Raw genomic sequence first — 19,293 nt, forward strand, 5'->3', positions numbered from 1 at the left:
ACCTCATCCATTGTGCTTGAGAGGATTTTAATGAGTCAGGGAAGGACTGAATGATCCTTCCTTTTTTTCCTGAGACAATTGTTGCTTGAGAGGCTGAACAACAAATGGAAACATCTTGTTCCAGAGAGAAAAGCGTCTGTGGAGCCTCCTTACTTCATACACCATAATCATCCCACCGACTTTCAAAGCTCTGCTGAAGTGGCTTTCAAATTGGGCTGAATTAAAATGCTGGGGTGATATTCGATGTAGTAGAATAATGCTTCCCTCTGCTAAAAAAGTCCATGTCCTAATCCCCAGAACCTGTGCATATGTTACTTTACATGGCAATAGGGTCTTTGCAGATGTGATTAAGTTAAGGACCTTGAGGTAGGGAGATTATCCTGGATTATCTGGGTGGATCCAATGTACTCACATGGGTCCTTAAAAGCAAGAACATTTCCGGCTATAGTCAGAGAGAGGTGTGACTACAAAAGAAAGGCACAGAGGGATGTAAACTTGCTGGCTTTGAAGATGGAGGAAGGGGCCACAAGCCAAGGAATGCAGGCAGCCTCTAGAAACTGGAAAAGGCAAAAAAACAAATCCTCCCCTAGGGCTTCCAGGAGGGAAGGTAGGTCTGCTGATATCTTGATTTTAGCTCAGTGAGGTCTGTGATGAACTTCTGACCTACAGAACTGTATGATAAATTTGTGTTGTTCTAATCCACTGGGCTTGTTGTAGTCTGTTACAGAATCAATACAAAATAAATACACTTGGGAGTATTATTGGTTGAAAGTTTCTTCGTCCATGTGCCAGAACATTTCTAAAACATAGGTCTGATCATCTTTCCTCACTTCTAGATACAACTAGACTCCACATACTGGTGATTCCACCTGTAGAAATGATACTTATGACACTAGCTACTATCCTTTGAGGACTGGCTTCATGCCAGGCACAAGCTACACATTTTACATACTTTTTCTACGATCTATACGACTCTTGCCAAGTAGGTAATAATTCCTTTTTTTCAGATGAAAAAGTTGACTCAGAGATTGTGACCTGCCCAGGTAGAAATGACACAGCCAGGATTCAAATTTCCCTGTCCTCTCTGGCAGGCATCTTGGGTGCCAGAGATGGGGGTGAAGGTTGGGGAACCTCGCCAAGGTTCCAGAATCTGCTCTTCCTCTCCATCTCCATGGCTGTGGCCCTGACACAGGTCCTCATCTCCCACCAGGGTTTTGACTACTGCTTCCGAAAATGTCCCTGGCCTCTGGATCTCATCTTCATCAATCCATCATGCACTGTAGGCAGAGCAACTTCTCCGATACCTAGACTGGTTCTTGCCACTTCTCTGTTTAAATTCTTCCAGGGGCCCCCACTTTCTGCTGCATAAAGTCCAACCTTCTTGGCTTGGCATTCAAAGCCATTCATAATCTGACTCTGAGTACAGTCCATCCCACTCCATGCTACAGACCCATCAACGCTCATTTTGCCCCAGAATATGCCATAGTCTTTTCATCACAGTATATATGAACTTCCTTATGTGATAGACAAGGAAAGTATAGATCAGAGATGTGAAGTTAGCTGCCTTAGGTCACACAGCTTGTATAAAGTAGAGTCAATACTAGACCCCCAATTCCCCATTAGACCACCCTGGAGCCTTAGAGAGATCATCTCTGATCCCTCCTCTTCCCTCCTCTGTCACAATTACTGAGTGAAAATAATCATCCTCTCTTGTGGGAAGGACTGCAGTACCTCCAATCTGTTCTCCATGTGGAATAAAAATCTAGTCATTCTTTTCTATTGCTTAAAAATCCTTTGCTATCCACTGCCCTTAAAATGAAGACTGAAGCCCTTAAGTGTGTGGGCCCTTAGATGACTTTCCAGTTCCATCTCAGGGTCCTTTGCCTCTCACTTGGTACCCATCGTCTTTTAGACCCCTTCATGTGCCTCACTCCCTCCTGCCTCAGGGCCTTTGCACACGCTATTTTCCTCTGTCTAGAGTGCTCTTCTTCCTCTCCATCTTTCTTCCTTATCTTTTATCTCCCTTCAGTCATTATTTCCCTAGGAAGCCTTCCTGACTGCCAGAATGGCTATGGGTCCTCCTTAAGATGGTCTTTCTGCTCCCAGTACTTGGCCCCTATTCGATCCATCAGTCTGTATTTATCTGTGTGTGATTATTTGGTTAATATCTTCTGTCTATCAAACCCTATGCTCCTTTAGAGCAAAGATTTAGTTTATCTGATTGTGTACTTTTGAGTCCCTAGAGTTAATCACAGCAGTTGGAACAAGGATGGAACTCAATAATTAGCTGTTGAATGAATAAATTCCCCAGCTGTGAAGTCAATCCCAATTTCCATTTATATGTATTTTTGAGGGAAAAGAGCAAGAAAGGCACCAACTGTTTCAACTACTGGAGACACAGAATTGGATATCATGTCCTGTGAGTTGCTTGGTGTTGTTGCTGGTATTAATTATGTTTTGCTTAGTTGGTTTGGGAGGAAAGATTCAAATGCTGTTAAAAAAACAAAACAAAACAAAACGACTCTGAACCAAATTTAAGCAGCAAGAACAAATCTAATCCATCAAATGAACAGATTTAAATTAATTCCATTTAAGAACACAAGTACGGACTCATGACAACTTCTTGGGAAATGGGTTTTCTGCTTCAAAATCTTTTTAATTCTTAAGCGTAATATCTTTAGGGTCAGGGCTGCACAATTAGGCCTAGAACATTATTTTAATTTATTTTTTTATACACAAGACAGGCCGTGAGTGATAACCTATGTGTAGAACACCAGACAGAGCTGATTCCTAAATTATTCTTGCTTACCCCTTCTTCTCGCACATTTCTTATGATACCATCTGATCTGAAAGTGTTTCAAATACTTTTGCTAAAGGCTTTTCAGCATTCCAACATCTTTTGACATAAAAGTAAATTTGATGAGCTCTATTTAACTTAGAAGAATTTTCAATTTTTAGCTTGTATTTATTGTGGATTTGAACATTGGGCGTTGTTTTGTTGACCTGACTTGTCGTTTTACTGTCCAGGATCCAGAAGAAAGTATAATACCTTCCTTCCAAATCTGTCCTAAAGTAATGCTGTTCTTTTCCTTTTCAACGTCACCATAAATGTATGTTGTGCTTTTTCCTAAACCTCATCCATGAAACACATTCCTTACTTAGTGATCTAGAAAATATTTTCCTAAGTCAATTTGAGGTCACCATTGATTACTATGGGGTAAAGGAGCCATTATTTCATCCTGCCCATGGACAAAACCATGACTTAAGGCTTTTAAATTGGAAAGGTAGTGACAAGGGTTGGGGTAGGGCAGGACTATTCCTCTCCCATCTCCTCCAAGAAGAGCTGATCTGTCCTTAGACATAGGGAGTGGCTCTTGGGCCCTCTGGGTTTATCCCCTTAGCAGCCGGCACAGTGCCTGCACAGATCATACATTCTTATCCATTTACAGATGAGGAAGAAGAGAGGAGTAGTAGAAAGGGAAGGTCTGGGTCCTCCATGACCCTCTACGACGAGCCCACAACGATCCTTCGGCTGATGGCTCCCGGCAAGGTATAGATGAAGAGGACCAGGAAGATGATGAGGACGATCAGAATGAAACCGATGATGATGTACTTCTTGTAATTCCTCCAGATGAGGTGGTACAGGCACTTGAAGGGGGTCACAAACCAGGAGAAGGAGGTGTCTGGGCGGCTGAGAAGGAAGCAAGAGAAGATCAGGGAAGGGGCCATGTTGTCAACACATAGGAGTCTCAAGACCTCAGGAAGGATCTCTGACTCCCAATTTCCAGGGGCCCACAAAGAGAGGCCCGAGAATGGGAGAAGACCATGTTGCCTTGAAGCAGAAGCCAGCTAACATTTTGGGTGATAATGATTCCTCATCATTTTAAAAGTTGGTCTGGAGGAGGGCAAGAGTTTGGTTAGGACCCAGCCAGAGAACTGAGGGCCCTCTGTCTGTCCCACCCTGACCAGCTCAAGCCCTGCCTCTTCCATGAAGCCCTTCCTGACTACCCCAGTCCACAATAATTCCCCTCATTCTGAATTCCTGCCTCACTCATGGCTTGACTTACCCACTGTTTGAACCTAACATATGTCTTCCACACTCTGATGACTGTTTTATGAACCTGTGTGTTCTCTCTAAACAGACTGAAAGCTTCTGGAAGGCAGAGTTTATATCTTATATTTCTTTGGTGTTCTTCAAAGTGTTTTTTTTTAGTAGGTACACATTGTAGGAGTTTAATAAATAATTTTGAATTAATGAAGCACCAGTTATGTTCCTAACACTATGATAGATGAAAGGTAGGTACAGAGAAGGGACCACCTACTCATCATGAGACACTTGGAGTCCAGGGAGGGGTAGGACAAACACAATTTGAAAGAGTATTTTGTGTACACATTTCATATCTATATATGTTTACTTTTTAATTGATATATAGCCATGGTTTCAATTGAATAGGGTAACACTTGCTGCTAGTAATTCTACTTCTGGAAATTTATTTTAAGGTGATAATTTATAAAGGGGAAACATTTTTATCATATTATAATAATGGAAAAAAGGTAGAAGTAAATTAAACATCCAGTTATGGGGTGGCAACCAACTCAATTATGGGTATGAAGTCTATGGACTATTCCACAGCCATTTAAAAATCCTAATTATGACAACTATGGCAACAAAGCAAAATTTTTCAGCAAAGGATAAGTGAAATATGAAGATAATTTTGTATGCATAATTAGAGAAATAGTAGAAAAAATTCATGTGAAACATATTCCCATGAAAAAAATAGTAGAAAAAAGTATATGAAATTACTTTTGAAAAATATGAAAAAAGTATATGGAAGTGCTTATGTGGTAGTTCTATGGAAAAGTGTCCTGTCCATTTGCCAAACATTCTGTAATGTTTTTGGAATACTTTTCAATTATAGAAACAAAAAGCTACACTGATTGGATGGTACCTATTAACTCTTTCTCAATTCTCCCAGCGGGATGTTCTGGAGAAATGTTTTCATCCTCTGATATGGGGACCTCAGAGGGTCTTTCCCATTTCTGATGTCCCCACCCCATGACTTCACTCACTTGGGCTTGGCCAGGGGCTCTGGCTCCTTTCGGGCTTTTCCAACAGGATTTTTCTCAGCTTCTTCTGCTGTAACGAGGTGGAACTCAGCTTCAACCTTGCCCTGAACAAAGACAAACTCTCAGTTTCTAGTCACAAAGAACTGCTGGGGGCAACGCCAACCTTCTAGAAGAAGTGTTATCATGTGGGAGAATGTCAGGAAGGATTTTGACTATCCTGCTGCTTTATTTTGAGGAAATATTATCTTTTCGGTCCTGGGAGAAGCCATTTTTATGACGGACAATAAAAGCCCTGGAACGACGTTACTCTTGAGTTTTGTGAGAAGAAGGCGTCCCACATGTACACATAGACACACATATGCTCAGTCACATGGACTATTTCACTTGTAATCATTTAGTATCTGCAGAAGTAATATGAATTATAGAAGGTAAGAATTCAGAAGGGGACTAATTACTTGAGTGGCAGAACCGTTTTGAATCTGCTACTGTCTTTCTTCTCTGTCAATGACTCTCAAGAGGAGATGGGTGGGTATGGACCTACATTTGCCAAAAGGCTTTTCTGTCATCCTTCCTTGTTTTTGCTGTCCCCTCTAAGTGTTTTAGAATTATCCTTTTATTCTAGCACTCTCTCTCCCCTTCTCTTCCCTCAGTAAGAAACAGCCTCTTTGGTTTGAAAATTATGAGTCATATGCTTCTTCAGAGCATTGTGCCAAAGATAGTGGCAGAGATGTAAGTCTTGGGTTATCAAAGGATGAGACAGGATGTCTGCAAAAGGTAGGAGTCATCCTTTCTTGTTCATTCATTACTTTTGGGGACCCCCTGTATGCCAGGCACTGTTCTAGGCCCTGGGGCTTAGTGATTAAGAAAAATAGGACCCTTGATCTCCTGGAGCTCCTGTTCTTGGTGGAGGGGACCCTCTCTCCTGCCTCCTTTGGTTTTGTGGATCAAGATTCAAGGTGATAGGAGGGACACAGATGTGGCTGGAGACTGCAGCATCACCAAAGTATTTTAGCCCCTATGATTGCTGTTAAAGCTTGTCTTTCTGAATCTCATGTGGATAGGGCATTACCTGCCTTCAGAGGCATGGTTGATTTCCTACCCCAGTAAAAACGTCTAAGATTCTGATGAACCAATGGTCTTGTGTTAATTTACCTATACTCTCCGAAAAAGCCAGGGCTTCTTAACAAGCAAGTTTAGTTGCTGGCAGCCATGAAAATGTAATCATGGGAGAAATTAGAGAAAAGTAGAGTATTTGGGGTGAGTTTGAAGCTGGAGAAGAGAGGCAGAGTCATGGCTGTCTGAATTAGTAAAGAAGCACAGTGGGCTTTTATTACAAGTGAAGTCATGAGTTCAAATCTAGGTGGTCTCATCCATTCTTTAGACTAGTACCATGACCCAACTCAGAAGGCATTAAATTCCTATGATCCAGAAATATTCCTTTAAAATATGTATATATGTACTCTCTTGTTCCTATTGAGAAATTTTGGCTCCATCGGCAATGACTTGCACCTAAGGCACTCAGGAAGTATTTGAAAACCAGGAAAGAAAGAATATAAAGCTTCTATCCATTCTATCATATCTATCAACAGAAGAGCAATAGTAATGTAACTCTAACTGTAATTGCAATGCCTTATTGAATGCCTGTTTTGTCCCAGGTTTGTTCTTTTATCTATCATCTATCTATCTATCTATCTATCTATCTATCTATCTATCTATCTATCATCTATCATCTATCTATTACAGTGACTAGCAAAGTAGGTTTCCTTTATATTGATAGAGAAATGAAGCCATAAAAGTCAAATAACTTTCCCAAGGTGACACAGGCAATAAGTTAACCAACTAGAATTTGAACCAAGGTCTGTAAGATTCCAAAGCTCATGCTCTTCCCATTATAGCAGGCTGCCTCCCAACTGCCAGATAATTGGACTAGAAGTTTTATGAGACCTTCCCAGCTCTAACATGAGATGATTCTATGACTGTCTTCATCATTGCCACCTAAAAGCATTTGTCTTCTTGGGTCTTAATTTCCTCATCTATCAAATGGCCAGAAGCTCTTTAAAGCAACTTGGCTCTAACTTCTAGGTTTCATGAAAGGCAGAGTTAGAGCCCATGGTGCCCCTGCAAGATTTCACGGCTGGAAGAAACCCAAGAATCCAGCCCACAACTCATGGCAGAGGGGCTTCCAATCTGCCAAAAGGGCTTATTTCCAGATGTTTCTCAGAGATGATTTGAGCTCCACTGAGCAATATATTTATACGCTGGGAGCCTCATCCAACTCCTCTATACCTGATAGAGTTTAAGAGTCACTAACCAATTGCTGGGCTCCAAAATGTTTGGAAGAGAGGACAAAAATCAACAGAGAACAAGTTAGGACGAGAGTGAAAGGATCATAGGTGTCTTCATTGCCTAACAATAAGCTCAGCCATAGTGCTGTATAACTTGCATGGTGGTATGTGAAGACATTATTCCATTTAAACCATTTGACAGCTTGGCAAAACAAATGACACTTTTATTCCCATTTTACAGCCCAGGAAACGAAGGCTTGATGATGTTTGCTAACTTGTGTTGTAAAACTAAGATTTGTACCCAGGTCCTCTGATACCAAGTCCCATCCTGTGCTATTTTATGTGTCCAAGTGGCCCCTTTTTGTGGAAAAAAAAGAAGCAGCCTATTTATTTAACAATGAATCAATATACCTTTTCTGAAATGTTCAAGAGAGGCCTCACAGTCATTGCTGCGGCTCCAGCATTAGAATGTATTTTTGATGTTTCAAATAAAATGTTGAAAAACACACTTGCTATATAGAAACATTGTTGCACAAAAGAAGCCAAACACAAAAGAATACATGATGTGTGCTTTCATTTAGCTAAAGAAGGAAATAGACATGATCAAATGATGAGGTTGGAGGTCAGGAGAGTGGTCAGGACAAGGGCAGGAGGGGTCTGGGTCACTGGAGAGGTTCTGCTTCTTCGTCTAGGTGCCGATAGGAGTGTTCAGTGTGTGAAAATTCATGATTGGCACAATTTTCTGTAATATATGTTACTCATTTCTGTATGTAAGTATATTATATTTTAATAAATTGGTTTTAAAAAGAAAAAAAAGAACATGTTTTTGACTTCCATCTAATGACTTGCCTTGGGTAGCTTAAGGAATAGTATAGCATAGCGTAGCATAGGAATTGAGTGGGTACGATTTGGTGTAGACAAATTTACATCTGAAATCAGGCTCTACCACTTACTAGCTGTGTGACCTTGGGTGAGTTACGTGCCCTCTCTGAGTCTCACTGATCTGGGATGTTAATAACATGTACCCCATCAGATTGCTTTGAAAAATAAATGATACAACACTTATAAAGTGCTCAACCCAGTGCCTGGTGAATAGTAAACACTTAAAAAATCATTGTTACCTTCAACACTATTTTATGGACAGAAACACATAATTTAATGAGAAATATATTCTGCCCATTCAGCAAACTCCCAGAGAAGTCCCAAGGACCCATATTCCCACAGGAAAAAAAAATGCAAAGAAAAAAAGGAGGCAGAGAGTATGAAATTAATTCTGCCCCAGGCATAGAAGTTGTCAGTTAATATCAGGAAGAGCCTTGTCCCCGCTTCACTGCCCTGCCTGCGTGGTCAAAAAGCATTTATCTGGTATCCCAGAGGCAGCAGGGGAAGGTGTTTACTAACATGGTCTGATAAACGTTGCTCCTCATTCCATATCTCTCCACACAGAGGGTTCCATGTCCTATTTCAATCATCAGCATTCAACCAAGTACCAGGTAGAGGTCTTAAGCTAATAATATCCTCCAAATGTAATTTTAAATCAGAGCTAGAAAAAATGGACAGTGTGAGAGACTATCTATTAACCTAATGACATCTATGGATGGAAGAACATGATAAGGAAAGGTCCTAAAAAGACTAGATTTGTTGTATCGCATCCATTGTCTATGGGCTTCAAACTTCACTGGGCCTGGAGGGTGGACGCTGGGGGAGGCTGAGAAGTGATTGTGTTCAGGTTGGACATGCCTTCTTCAGCAATAATTATTGCTTATTAAACACAACTGTCACTCCTATGAGATGAGGCATTCTCATACATTAATGGTGGGAATGTGTACTGGTAAATCCTTTAGGAAGAGGAATATACACATACACATACGTACATACATACATATACATATATATATATATACACACACATATATGTATCTGCACACATATATATGTATGTGTGAGTATATGTGCATTACAGTATATAGTCATACTCTGGACCTGTGAATTCCATTTCTGGGTAGCTAATTAAGGAAATAATTCAAAACTCATATAAACCTTTAATGCACAAAGCATAGTCATTATTCTTTTGGATGTTCAAATTGTCCTATTTTTCACAATGAGATGTTGTGTAGGAGGATATCCATATTCTCAGGAGATGCATAGGAAGTCTTTAGGGGTAAAGTGTCAGAATGTCTACAACTTACTCTTAAATGGTTCAGCCAGTGTGTGTGTGTGTGTGTGTGTGTGTGTGTGTGTGTGTGTGTGTGTATACTATATCCATATATTCACATATACAGACAAAATAAATATATCAAAATGTCTACAAATATTAAATATTAAATCTAGGCAGTGGGTATATGGCTGATCATTGTCCTATTCTTTCAACTTTTCTGCATGCTTAAATTTTTTTAATGCATGTATGTTGAGGAAAAAACACATGATTAAACTGTAGCATTTCTATTTTGAGAATACAAAGAATTAATAATATTCATAATAAAATGTAGGGGAATGCTCATTGTAACACTGAGTAAAGCAAAATGAACAAGGCATTATTTTTAACATAGAATGATCACTATCATATAAAATTAACCAAAATCTATGCATGTTGGGAATAACCAAAATGTTAGCAATAGTTTTCTTTGGGTGATGTGCATAGGGGCGCTATTTCTTCCTTTCCACATTTTTGTGTCTTTCAAATTTCCTATAAATGCATATAATATACTTTGTCTTAAAAATGATCTTCACATGAAAATACCTCCCCTCGTCCGCTCCTGGAGAATCTGAATTTGCCACATACTATTTAGATGATTTGTCTTGTCTACCAGCTGCCTCAGCTAAGCTGTGAACTTCTGGATGGCAGAAACGTGTCTTATTGATCATTGAACCTTTAGCTCCTAGTGTACATGGCCATAGTAAATGCTGACAATTGTTTTTCACACTAAACTGGAGGTAGTTTTAGTTGTTATGCTCTTGGGACTCACCTGGGCTGCCTAACTGTAGACTTGCGAGATTAACCTGTAAAAGAAACTTCCTGGTGTCCATCTTCTAAAGGAGTGATTTCTTTGAAGGTTGCTTTTAGTAGGATAATGCATATTAAATGCATAATGCAATGTGTTTCATGAAGAACATGTTCAATACATATTCGCTTTCCTTCTCCAAAGGGTACCCATTCTTTTGCAATTCCACTTGGAGCTGTTTTTCACTTACTATCCATATTCCACACTAGGAGCTGTGTGATCCAAATGTCTAAATTACAGTGCTTGGGTGTACAGATAAGCAGCTTTAAAAATAAGCCTGGCAGGTGGCAGTGCCCATAAACAAATCCCTCCTGGCTGCTGGTAATTGGAATAAGAGGACAATGATCTTCTGACTGCTGGCTTCAAGGCACGGGAGGCGAGTTCATGCAGAGTGGGAATTAGAGAATGTCTTTGCTGGAAACACACCTTGGAGGCACCCCGTCCAAACTACTCATTTTACAGACATGGAAACTGTAACAATTAATAAACAGAAACCTCAATTAAAATAGAGTTGAGAGACCAGAAAGGGGAGCTCTCATGCCCTATGTTGATAGCAGAGCCTAATAGGGAGAAGAAAGACTTTCTCTTCTCACCTGGCAAAAGCTCAGCCAATGAGAGACAGTCATGGCTCAGTCAATGAAAAGCCATGGGCTCTGTTAACTATAGCACTCCCAACTTCCTTTCCTCCTCTATAAAAGAGTTCTTTCCATTTTTGCTAGGGATTTGCACATGGCTAGCCACAGTTGCAGACCTCAAACTGCAATTCTTTGTTAACCCCAAATAACCCAGTTTCTGCGGGAGAAATAACTAGCAGTCTATTGTTGGAGCATCTATCAGCACTTTATTCCTTTTTATGGCTGAATTCTATTCCACTGTATGGATATACCTGATGACATATTTAAAGCCATTTAAAAACCAAAATGGAGTAACTACGGTTCAGGCATCCAAAATGGAGCCAGGTGGGACCTCCCTGGTGGTCCAGTGGTTAAGACTCGGTGTTTCCAATGCAGGGGACTGGGGTTTGATCCCTGGTGACAGAACAAAGATCCCACATGTTGCGCAGTGCAGCTAAATAAATAAATAAATAACAAAATGGAGCCAGGTGACCACTGTGGATGCAGTTGCAGACGTGTTAATCACTGAGAACTTGAATTTTCTGAACTGTATCAAATTCTAGGACACTACTGGCCATCTTCCAAACAGTATCTGCTAGCAGCTGCTCCCTGAAACCTTGTAGTTTCAAAGTTTCCCCGACCCTTTTGCAACAATGTAATCATTTTGAACCCCAACCAATTCTTGTTTAATAAGCACCCTTACTTCTTGCCAGCTCCAATCCTAGTTCTTGCCAACTTGTGTAACCTTGCCCTGTTTTGCTTTATAAGCATCCCCCATTTTGTAGTCCAACAGAACACAATTCAAATGCTTCTTGAATCTCTGTCTCCCAGGCTATGGTCCTAACAAACCCCAAATAAGCACCTCTTTACTTCAATAAGTTCTCTGGTTCTGAAATTTTGGTTAACATACCACATTTTGTTTACCCATTCATCAGTTGATGGACATTTGGATGGTTCCACTTTGGGGCTATTATGAATAATGTTGCTATGAACTTTCACAACACTGCTTTTTAAAAAGTTCGCCAGGAGAGATACAAATTATTATGTATAAAATAAGCTACAAGGATATATTGTACAACACGGGGAATATAGCCAATATTTTATAATAACTGTAAATGGAATATAACCTTTAAAAACTGTGAATCACTCTATTGTACACTTGTAACTTATATAATATTGTATATCAACTGTACTTCAGTTAGAAATTAATTAATTTTAATAAATAAATAAATTAATAAATTAATTAATTAAAGGTCGCCAGTGACCTCCACGCTGTTAAACCCAATCGACACTTCTCTGCTTCTTATGCAATCACCCAGGAGTATTTGACACAAAGACCCAGCTGTCCGCAAAAGACTCTCCTCTCTGGGTTTATGTCTCAGCACATTTTCATCATGTTCTTCCTACATCTCTGCCTACTTCTCTTTCTCCACTTGTGACCCTCTCCCACCCATTGTCCCCATTGCAGTGAGGGACTGTTTCCTGTGTGAATCAGATCCCCTCACCTCACCTCCCTGCTGGAAACCATTCACTGGCTTCCTGTTGATCTGAGACCGAAATCCATAAACTCTTCAACATGACGTCTCAGGGCTGCACGATCCAGCTCTGGTTTCCTCTCCACTTCATTGGCATCACCCTCTCTTCACCCTGCTCCAGTTGTGCCAAGTTTTGCTTGTTTGTATTTTAGTTCCTCCTGTGCACTGAACTCATTCTTTTTTTTCCTCTCTCTCTTTCTTAAATTTTTATTTAAAAATTTTTATTGCGGTGACACTGATCTATAACATTATATGTTTAATGTATACCACATTATATTTCTACTTCTGAATGCCAGCATGCTCACCGCCAAAAATTTATTTCCCATTTACCACCCTACAGTTGACCCCCTTTACCCAGTTTGCACTCCCCCCCTGCCACTTCTCCTCTTGTAACTACTACTCTGTTCCGTGTATACATGTTTGTTTTTGTTTGGTTTGGTTTATTCATTTATTTTGTTTTGTTTGTTTGTTTTTTACTGAACTCATTCTGACCTCAGGGCCTTTGCCTGTGGTGTTTGCTTGGTGACAGATGCACTTCCATTTTTTTCCCTATGGCTCACTACTTTTCATTCTTTAGGCCTCAACTATAAAGGTTCACAGTCACAGAAAGGCCTCTAACCACTGCATGGGGTGGGAATATCTGCCTTGGAAATGCCTTAACTCAGCACTTCCCAGCCCTTGTTTTAAGAATTTGCTAGGCCGAGCAATTCTCAGAGCTTCCTGAGGGTCTGTCTCTCACATTACAATCCTCAGTTTGGCTCAAATAAAATTCACTTTTTTCTCTTAAAAAAAAAAAGAATTTGCTTTCTTGGTGTGCCTGTGGGTGACTCTCTGTGCATTTGTGTGTTCATCTATTTACCCTTGTGTGTCTGTCTTTGACACTGGACTATATTATTCTCACGGCCTATCCTTTAATAGATGCTCAATAAATATTTGTTGAATGAAATGAAGAAATAAATTACATGGAAAATAAAGAGTCAATTAGGATCAAATGAAATAACAGAAGGGATCTGAACATATTTGGCAAACTCTGCAGGGCTATAAAAATATAATAGATGACTGCCATTATGTAATACATACATAATCACTGCCATTTGTTTCATAGGAAGAGGAATTATGTCAAAAGATAAGAATTTGGATTTCAGGACTTGGCATTCCCCATTTCCTGACCTCATATTACTTTCTGACAACTCTGACCAGTGGGCAGTTAGCTGTCCCCATGGGGATATTTCATGACTTCAGGCTGCACTCATCATGGTTCCTCTACTTGGAGTAGACATCCCCCTTTTCTTCATCTAGAAAAGGCCTTTCATCATTCTCTGTTCTTGAAAAGTTCATGCTCTGCCCTGCTTGACCCCTCAACATCCTCAGAGGGAATTAGCTCCTCCCCTCCCCTCTTCCTTCCCTGTGTCATTTTCACTTTGACTGTTTCACGCAGACTGTACTGTTGATACATCTGTCCTCACTGGACTCGGTTGACATTAGAGGCCATGCTTACTTCACTTCTGAACTCATCCATTCATCAATCAAATCACTGATGGAGCGTCTATTATGTGCTAAGCCGTGAAGCCTGGAACAGAGTACAGAGGCTGCCACGTAGTAAAACCTCAACGCATACTTGAGGAGACTGGAAGGAAGGAGCCTGCTTGGATCCTTGTCCTTTTGATCCGATCTCACCAGATGGGACTGAATTGAGAATGGAGGGAAGAGAAAGCGCCTAGAAAACATACTAAAGCTAGACACCACGGAGTCAGGTCAGCAGCTCCCAGTTAAGTTCGAAGAAATCCTTGTCTTGTACCCACTGAGCCCATAGAACAAAGAGAGAGTGAGCAATCGGGCTCTATGCAGACCTGCTACCTGAAAGGTCCTGACTTGCGTTTGCTTTTGCTGCTGGGCACTAGGAGCAGAGGGGAGAACGCGCTCACCCCGAGAGGAGGACAACAGTAAAAATAGGCCCCCGATGCTGGCCCGGTCCCTTTTCTCACCTTCACCGAGCACTTAAGCTCTCCACCCTCCCTTACAGGGGAGTGAGGAGGGGGCTGAAAGAAAGGGCAAGAGAAGCTTTCTTTCTACTATGTGTGAAAGGTCCGAGTTCCTACAGCATGTGTCACACAGTATGGACCAAGTTGGCCAGGCAAGGACAGGGGTAAATGGCTCTTCTTTCTGCTAGCATCCTCTCGAGCAAGTTTTAAAAGGATGGATCACTTTTTAAATGGAGTTTCACGTTTTGAGGGTGAAGGGATGAAGCAGTTGTATTAAAATTGTACATTAGTCAGGACTTTATGCATAATTTCAAGAAATGTTGAAAAAAAATTAATGCCAGGGCATATGCTCAAGGCAAGAAGATAGAAACCGAGCCTGATATAGATCACCATTAAATCAAGCATGCTGAAATATGGAAGGCGCAATGCATTTATAAATTTTTCAAAATTCTCGCTTCTCAACAGAACCTTTGCCGTAAAGGGCTCTATGTCATTTTAGGGCACTTGACTTGAAGTTTACAAAATGACCCATTGAAAGAGCATGAGGTCCCCTGCCTGCTCCACCCTCCCCCCATCTCCTACAGCTGGCACATACCGTGAGTTCTTTGCTTTTAGCGAAAGGCCACCAGCCCCGCACACGCTTTTGCTGGAATATGGAAATCTTGCTCTCCTCACTTGCATTTTCAAACTTGGTGAGACCGCAGTCTTTGGCAGACTTAGCTGCTCGGGGAAAACTATTGAGGTTCATTTCCAGGGAGCCTGTGAAGAGATGCCCTTAACAGTTATAGAAGAGCTTGAAAATCCATCATCATCCTCATTCACCCACTCATTCATCCACCCACTCACTGGTCATTCAGTCAGGACCACATGGGATCCACAGCATGTGCCAGATATTGAGGGCACAAATATGACCAAGACATGTTTGGTGCATTTAAAGCATTAGTAATATGGCAGCAGGTAGAAGACAAGGGCAGAGCTACCATATGTAACTTTCAAGCCTTAGTTTCCGGTGTCACCTGTTGGGCCTCTTCTCTGTTCCCTGGGTGTGATCTGGATTACGTGGCTGTCCTTTGAGCTGTTCCCTGCCTTAGCACATAAGCCTATAGGAACCTCCTACCCCGACCATACCTCCCTCTCTGAGTCCACTAAACTGCAGGTTGGGGACTAAGTCTTACTGTCTTGGTAGCTACTCTCCAGTATCTTCGTGGGCTCTCAACAATGTTTTCTCTTGTTGAAAGTTTTTTATACATTTTAAAGGTTACTTTCCATTTACAGTTATTACAAAATAGTGGCTATATTCCCTGCGTTGTACAATACATCCTTGACCCTATCTTACACCCAATAGTTTGTACCTCCCTCTCCCCACCCCTATATTGCCTCTCTCCCCGTCCTTCTCCCCACTGGTAACCACTAGTTTGTTCTCTATCATCTGTGAGTCTGCTTCTTTTTTGTTGTATTCACTAGTTTTCAACAATGTATTTTCAATGAGTGAATATAAGCCAGAGTAAGATAATGCCACGAGAATGTTATATTTCTCTCTCCTTAATAACCTTTCCTCATTTCGAAAGTGATATATGTTAACTGTGAACATTTAGAGCATGCACATTAGCAAAAACTAGAAATCTTTTTTTCTATTATTTTTCTACCTCCCAAAAGTTGACGACTGTCCTACTTATTAGTTCATATCCTTATATCAGTCTTTCTGTCTCTTTGGCTATCTCTATCTCTTTCTCCTATAAAACTAAACGTATTTTTTACCGAAAGGGGATCTTTTCCTATACACTTTTTTTTCACTTAATGCACTTTGCACAACTATCCAACTCATTAAATATTCTAATATTTTAATGGCTGCAGGGTTATCACTTATTGAGTGCTTACTATGTATGAAGCACTGTACTTCGTTTTTAAATTATCACATTTACAGCTCCCCTCTGAGGTTGTAATATTATTACCCCATTTTACAACTGAGGAAAACTGAGGTACAGAGGAGACCAGTAATTAGCTCAAAACTTAATAGCTTCTTAGTAGTAAAGCAAAGGTCAATTTGAATATGTATCTTCCACCATAGGGATACACTGTAACTTATTGAGTCAACCCCCTATTAAGGGCTATTTGGAGTGTTTCAATATTTTGCTATCAAAATTATTAAATAGCATTGAAATTACTATCCCTGGAGCTAACTCAGACTAAGTTCTCCAAAAGCTGGGACAAAACCCTCAACATTAATATGAGCTTGATGAAGCCTCTGGCTTACCCAGAAAATCATCTGAAGACAGCCTTTCAAAATCCCAAACCTGAAGCACCAACACAGCTGGCGTCTTACACTCCATCTTCTCTAAGGAAAAGATGTTCTCCCTCTTGGTAATGACCATTTGCTTCTCCGCTGGGAGATACTGAAATGGAAATAGAAAGCGCCAGTTGAAGTTCCCCTCTCCAGTCAGAGAGTTGTAATGCACGTCTGTTTCCTGCTTGTCATCTTCCAAACCCTTTAACCACCTGAATAAAGACAGAAAAAGAATTAAACACTCAGAGCACATTATTCAGGCATCAGTATAATCAAGAGTGATTTAACTAGTTTCATTGTGGTCACAGATCCATGGTTTTAAAATTATGATATAGTTAGATTTAGATGAAAGTTTTCATTGAATCTGAAAGAGATAAATAAGGATCAAAGGGTCGGAAACTGAAACAAGACTCTCGGTCTAAGTCAGGTTGGGGAATTGTCTTCAGTTCTTGGGTAGATCTGAAGCCACACGCAATAAAAAGGGAAAAGTCAGGAAATGTGAAATGAAAGTGTAATCTGAGTTTCCTCTCACCTTGGGCTACCTCTTTATAACGTGTACCATTTCTGCACCCACTACATTACATTGCTACATTACATAGGTAAATTATCTAACCTCTCTGTGCCTTTGTGTCATCTGGAAAATAGAAGCAATGACAATATCTAGTTCATAGAAATTCAGAGGAATTATATGAGATATTATATGTACAGTGCTTTGTGTACTCCAAATGATCTATTATGTTATTTCCTCTTAGTATTATCTGGTCTTTCTCCTTCATGCCAAGTATAAAGTAAGCTACAGTGAATACCTTTTCCCCTAGTACTTTATCCACAGCTAATTAATTCTTGAGAAAAAAGGTACTTTTAATTCAAACTAATTGATAATGCCAAACCATTTGCTTTCTGAAAGCAGACATCCCTCCCTCCACCCCAACCCACCCTGGGGCAGGGGAGGGTAAAGACCCTTCTATTCCCAGAGGGGTGGTACCACTCGGGGTATGGGCACAATTATTTAGCTAAAGATGGTGCTCGGTCAACCAATATATGTGTGGTATCTCTTATGAGGCAAGGAGTGAGCTAGATGCTAGGGGAGTGATAGGGAGCAAACAGAGATGGTTCTTGCCTTCATGGAGCTACAGTCATGGAGGGAAGGGGATGGAGGGAGATGGGTGGGATGGCAAAAGTCACCAGTGAGGGGTGTGCAAAGGCCCTATGGAAGAAGAGGTGAGGACACATTCTAAAAAGGGAAAGAAGCTCAGTGTGACTAGAGAGCAGAAGGCAAGGGGGAGTATTGAGCCAGTGAGATGAGTCTGGAGACACAGGCAAAGTCTAGTCATGGGTGATATTTTAGGACATATGAGGGATTTGGATCTTTGTCCAGAGAAAATAGGATGTCATTAAAGGGTTTTAAGTACAGGACAGATGTGCTCAGATTGTGTTTTGAAAAGATAACTCATGTTTCAACAATAGAGAACAGATTATTGGAGGCAAGACTGAATAGGGAGAGACCAATTCAGATAGTATTGGTATTTCAGTGACCCCAGCAGGAAATGATGGAGGAAAAGAGGATGATGGTGATGTGGTGACATGAAGAGAATGGACAGTGCTGACAGCTATTTTGGGAGTAAAATGAACAAGACTTAATAGTGTACTAGAAATGGGAGTGTCAATGAGGAAGGGGGTTTCTTGTTGGGGGAAGACAAAGAGATACCAAAATAAGGCTGAGATGAATTTACTGTTTCTGAGATGAGTTTTATCTGAGGGTACATGTTTAAGTCACATTGTTTCTGATTCTCTACCACTTCATCTCCCTCCCTGATTAGGGGTGAAACGGAAACCTCCAAAGACATTTGCGTTATAGCCAAGATGTAAGAGAGAGATACAAAATATTTAGTTTCCTGAGTCCTAGGTTGGTAAAACTAGCAAACGGGAAGGTATAAAGTTTAGCTTTTGTATTAGGCTTATAATCTTCTTAACACTTCATCTTTCATCAATAGCACTACAGCTCTCTACTTCCTTCTGGTGTAAAGGTATTTTGAATGTCATTCAAAAAGTTTAGGCATCCAATATTTAACTGAAAGAGACGTTTATATAGTAAGATTTCCTCACAAAAATATTTCATGGGATAATCATTCTTAGCAAAATGACCAAATAAGGCAAATATTTGACAAAGAAAGTGACCTTATCTAACAAGGTGAGTAAGATGGACTCCTTTTGTGAGACGTGCATAGAATATCTTCCACGAGGCATAGTTTGGTTAGGGGTTAAAGAGGTGAAGAGGAGAAGGAAAGGGGGTACGGAGTTTGCTGATGATCTTACCCTTTAACATAAATATCACTTGATTTTTGTCCTGTGAAGATATTCTCATCCTCTAAAAGGACATCTTCCGTGTTCCAGATGGTTACTCTCAATTCATACCTGGGATAAGGGAAGGCAGACTTAGGTTGAAGACCTTGGAAGCTGAGTCAATTGGTGTCTATGTGATTCTGGTACTGCTTTGAGTCTATAAGCTTCCTCAACTTTACCA

The 19,293-nt window shown here is 40.5% G+C and overlaps 1 protein-coding gene across 1 annotated transcript in view; it reads right to left on the reverse strand.

Moving 5' to 3' along the window:
- Positions 1-2,452: 2,452 nt before the first annotated feature.
- The window catches only part of FER1L6 (fer-1 like family member 6), a 124,991-nt gene continuing 108,150 nt past the window's right edge, over positions 2,453-19,293 (reverse strand). The window contains exons 37-41 of the mRNA XM_082363035.1: positions 19,086-19,184; positions 16,740-16,981; positions 15,081-15,244; positions 5,071-5,171; positions 2,453-3,691 (exon numbers count right to left, since the gene is read on the reverse strand). Coding sequence (XP_082219161.1) covers positions 3,505-3,691; positions 5,071-5,171; positions 15,081-15,244; positions 16,740-16,981; positions 19,086-19,184 — 793 coding nt within the window. The 3' untranslated portion in view covers positions 2,453-3,504. The remainder of the gene's footprint in view (positions 3,692-5,070; positions 5,172-15,080; positions 15,245-16,739; positions 16,982-19,085; positions 19,185-19,293) is intronic.

The sequence above is a fragment of the Balaenoptera borealis genome, assembly GCF_965194805.1.
Source record: "Balaenoptera borealis genome assembly, chromosome: 17".
NCBI classification, from domain to species: Eukaryota; Metazoa; Chordata; class Mammalia; order Artiodactyla; family Balaenopteridae; genus Balaenoptera; species Balaenoptera borealis.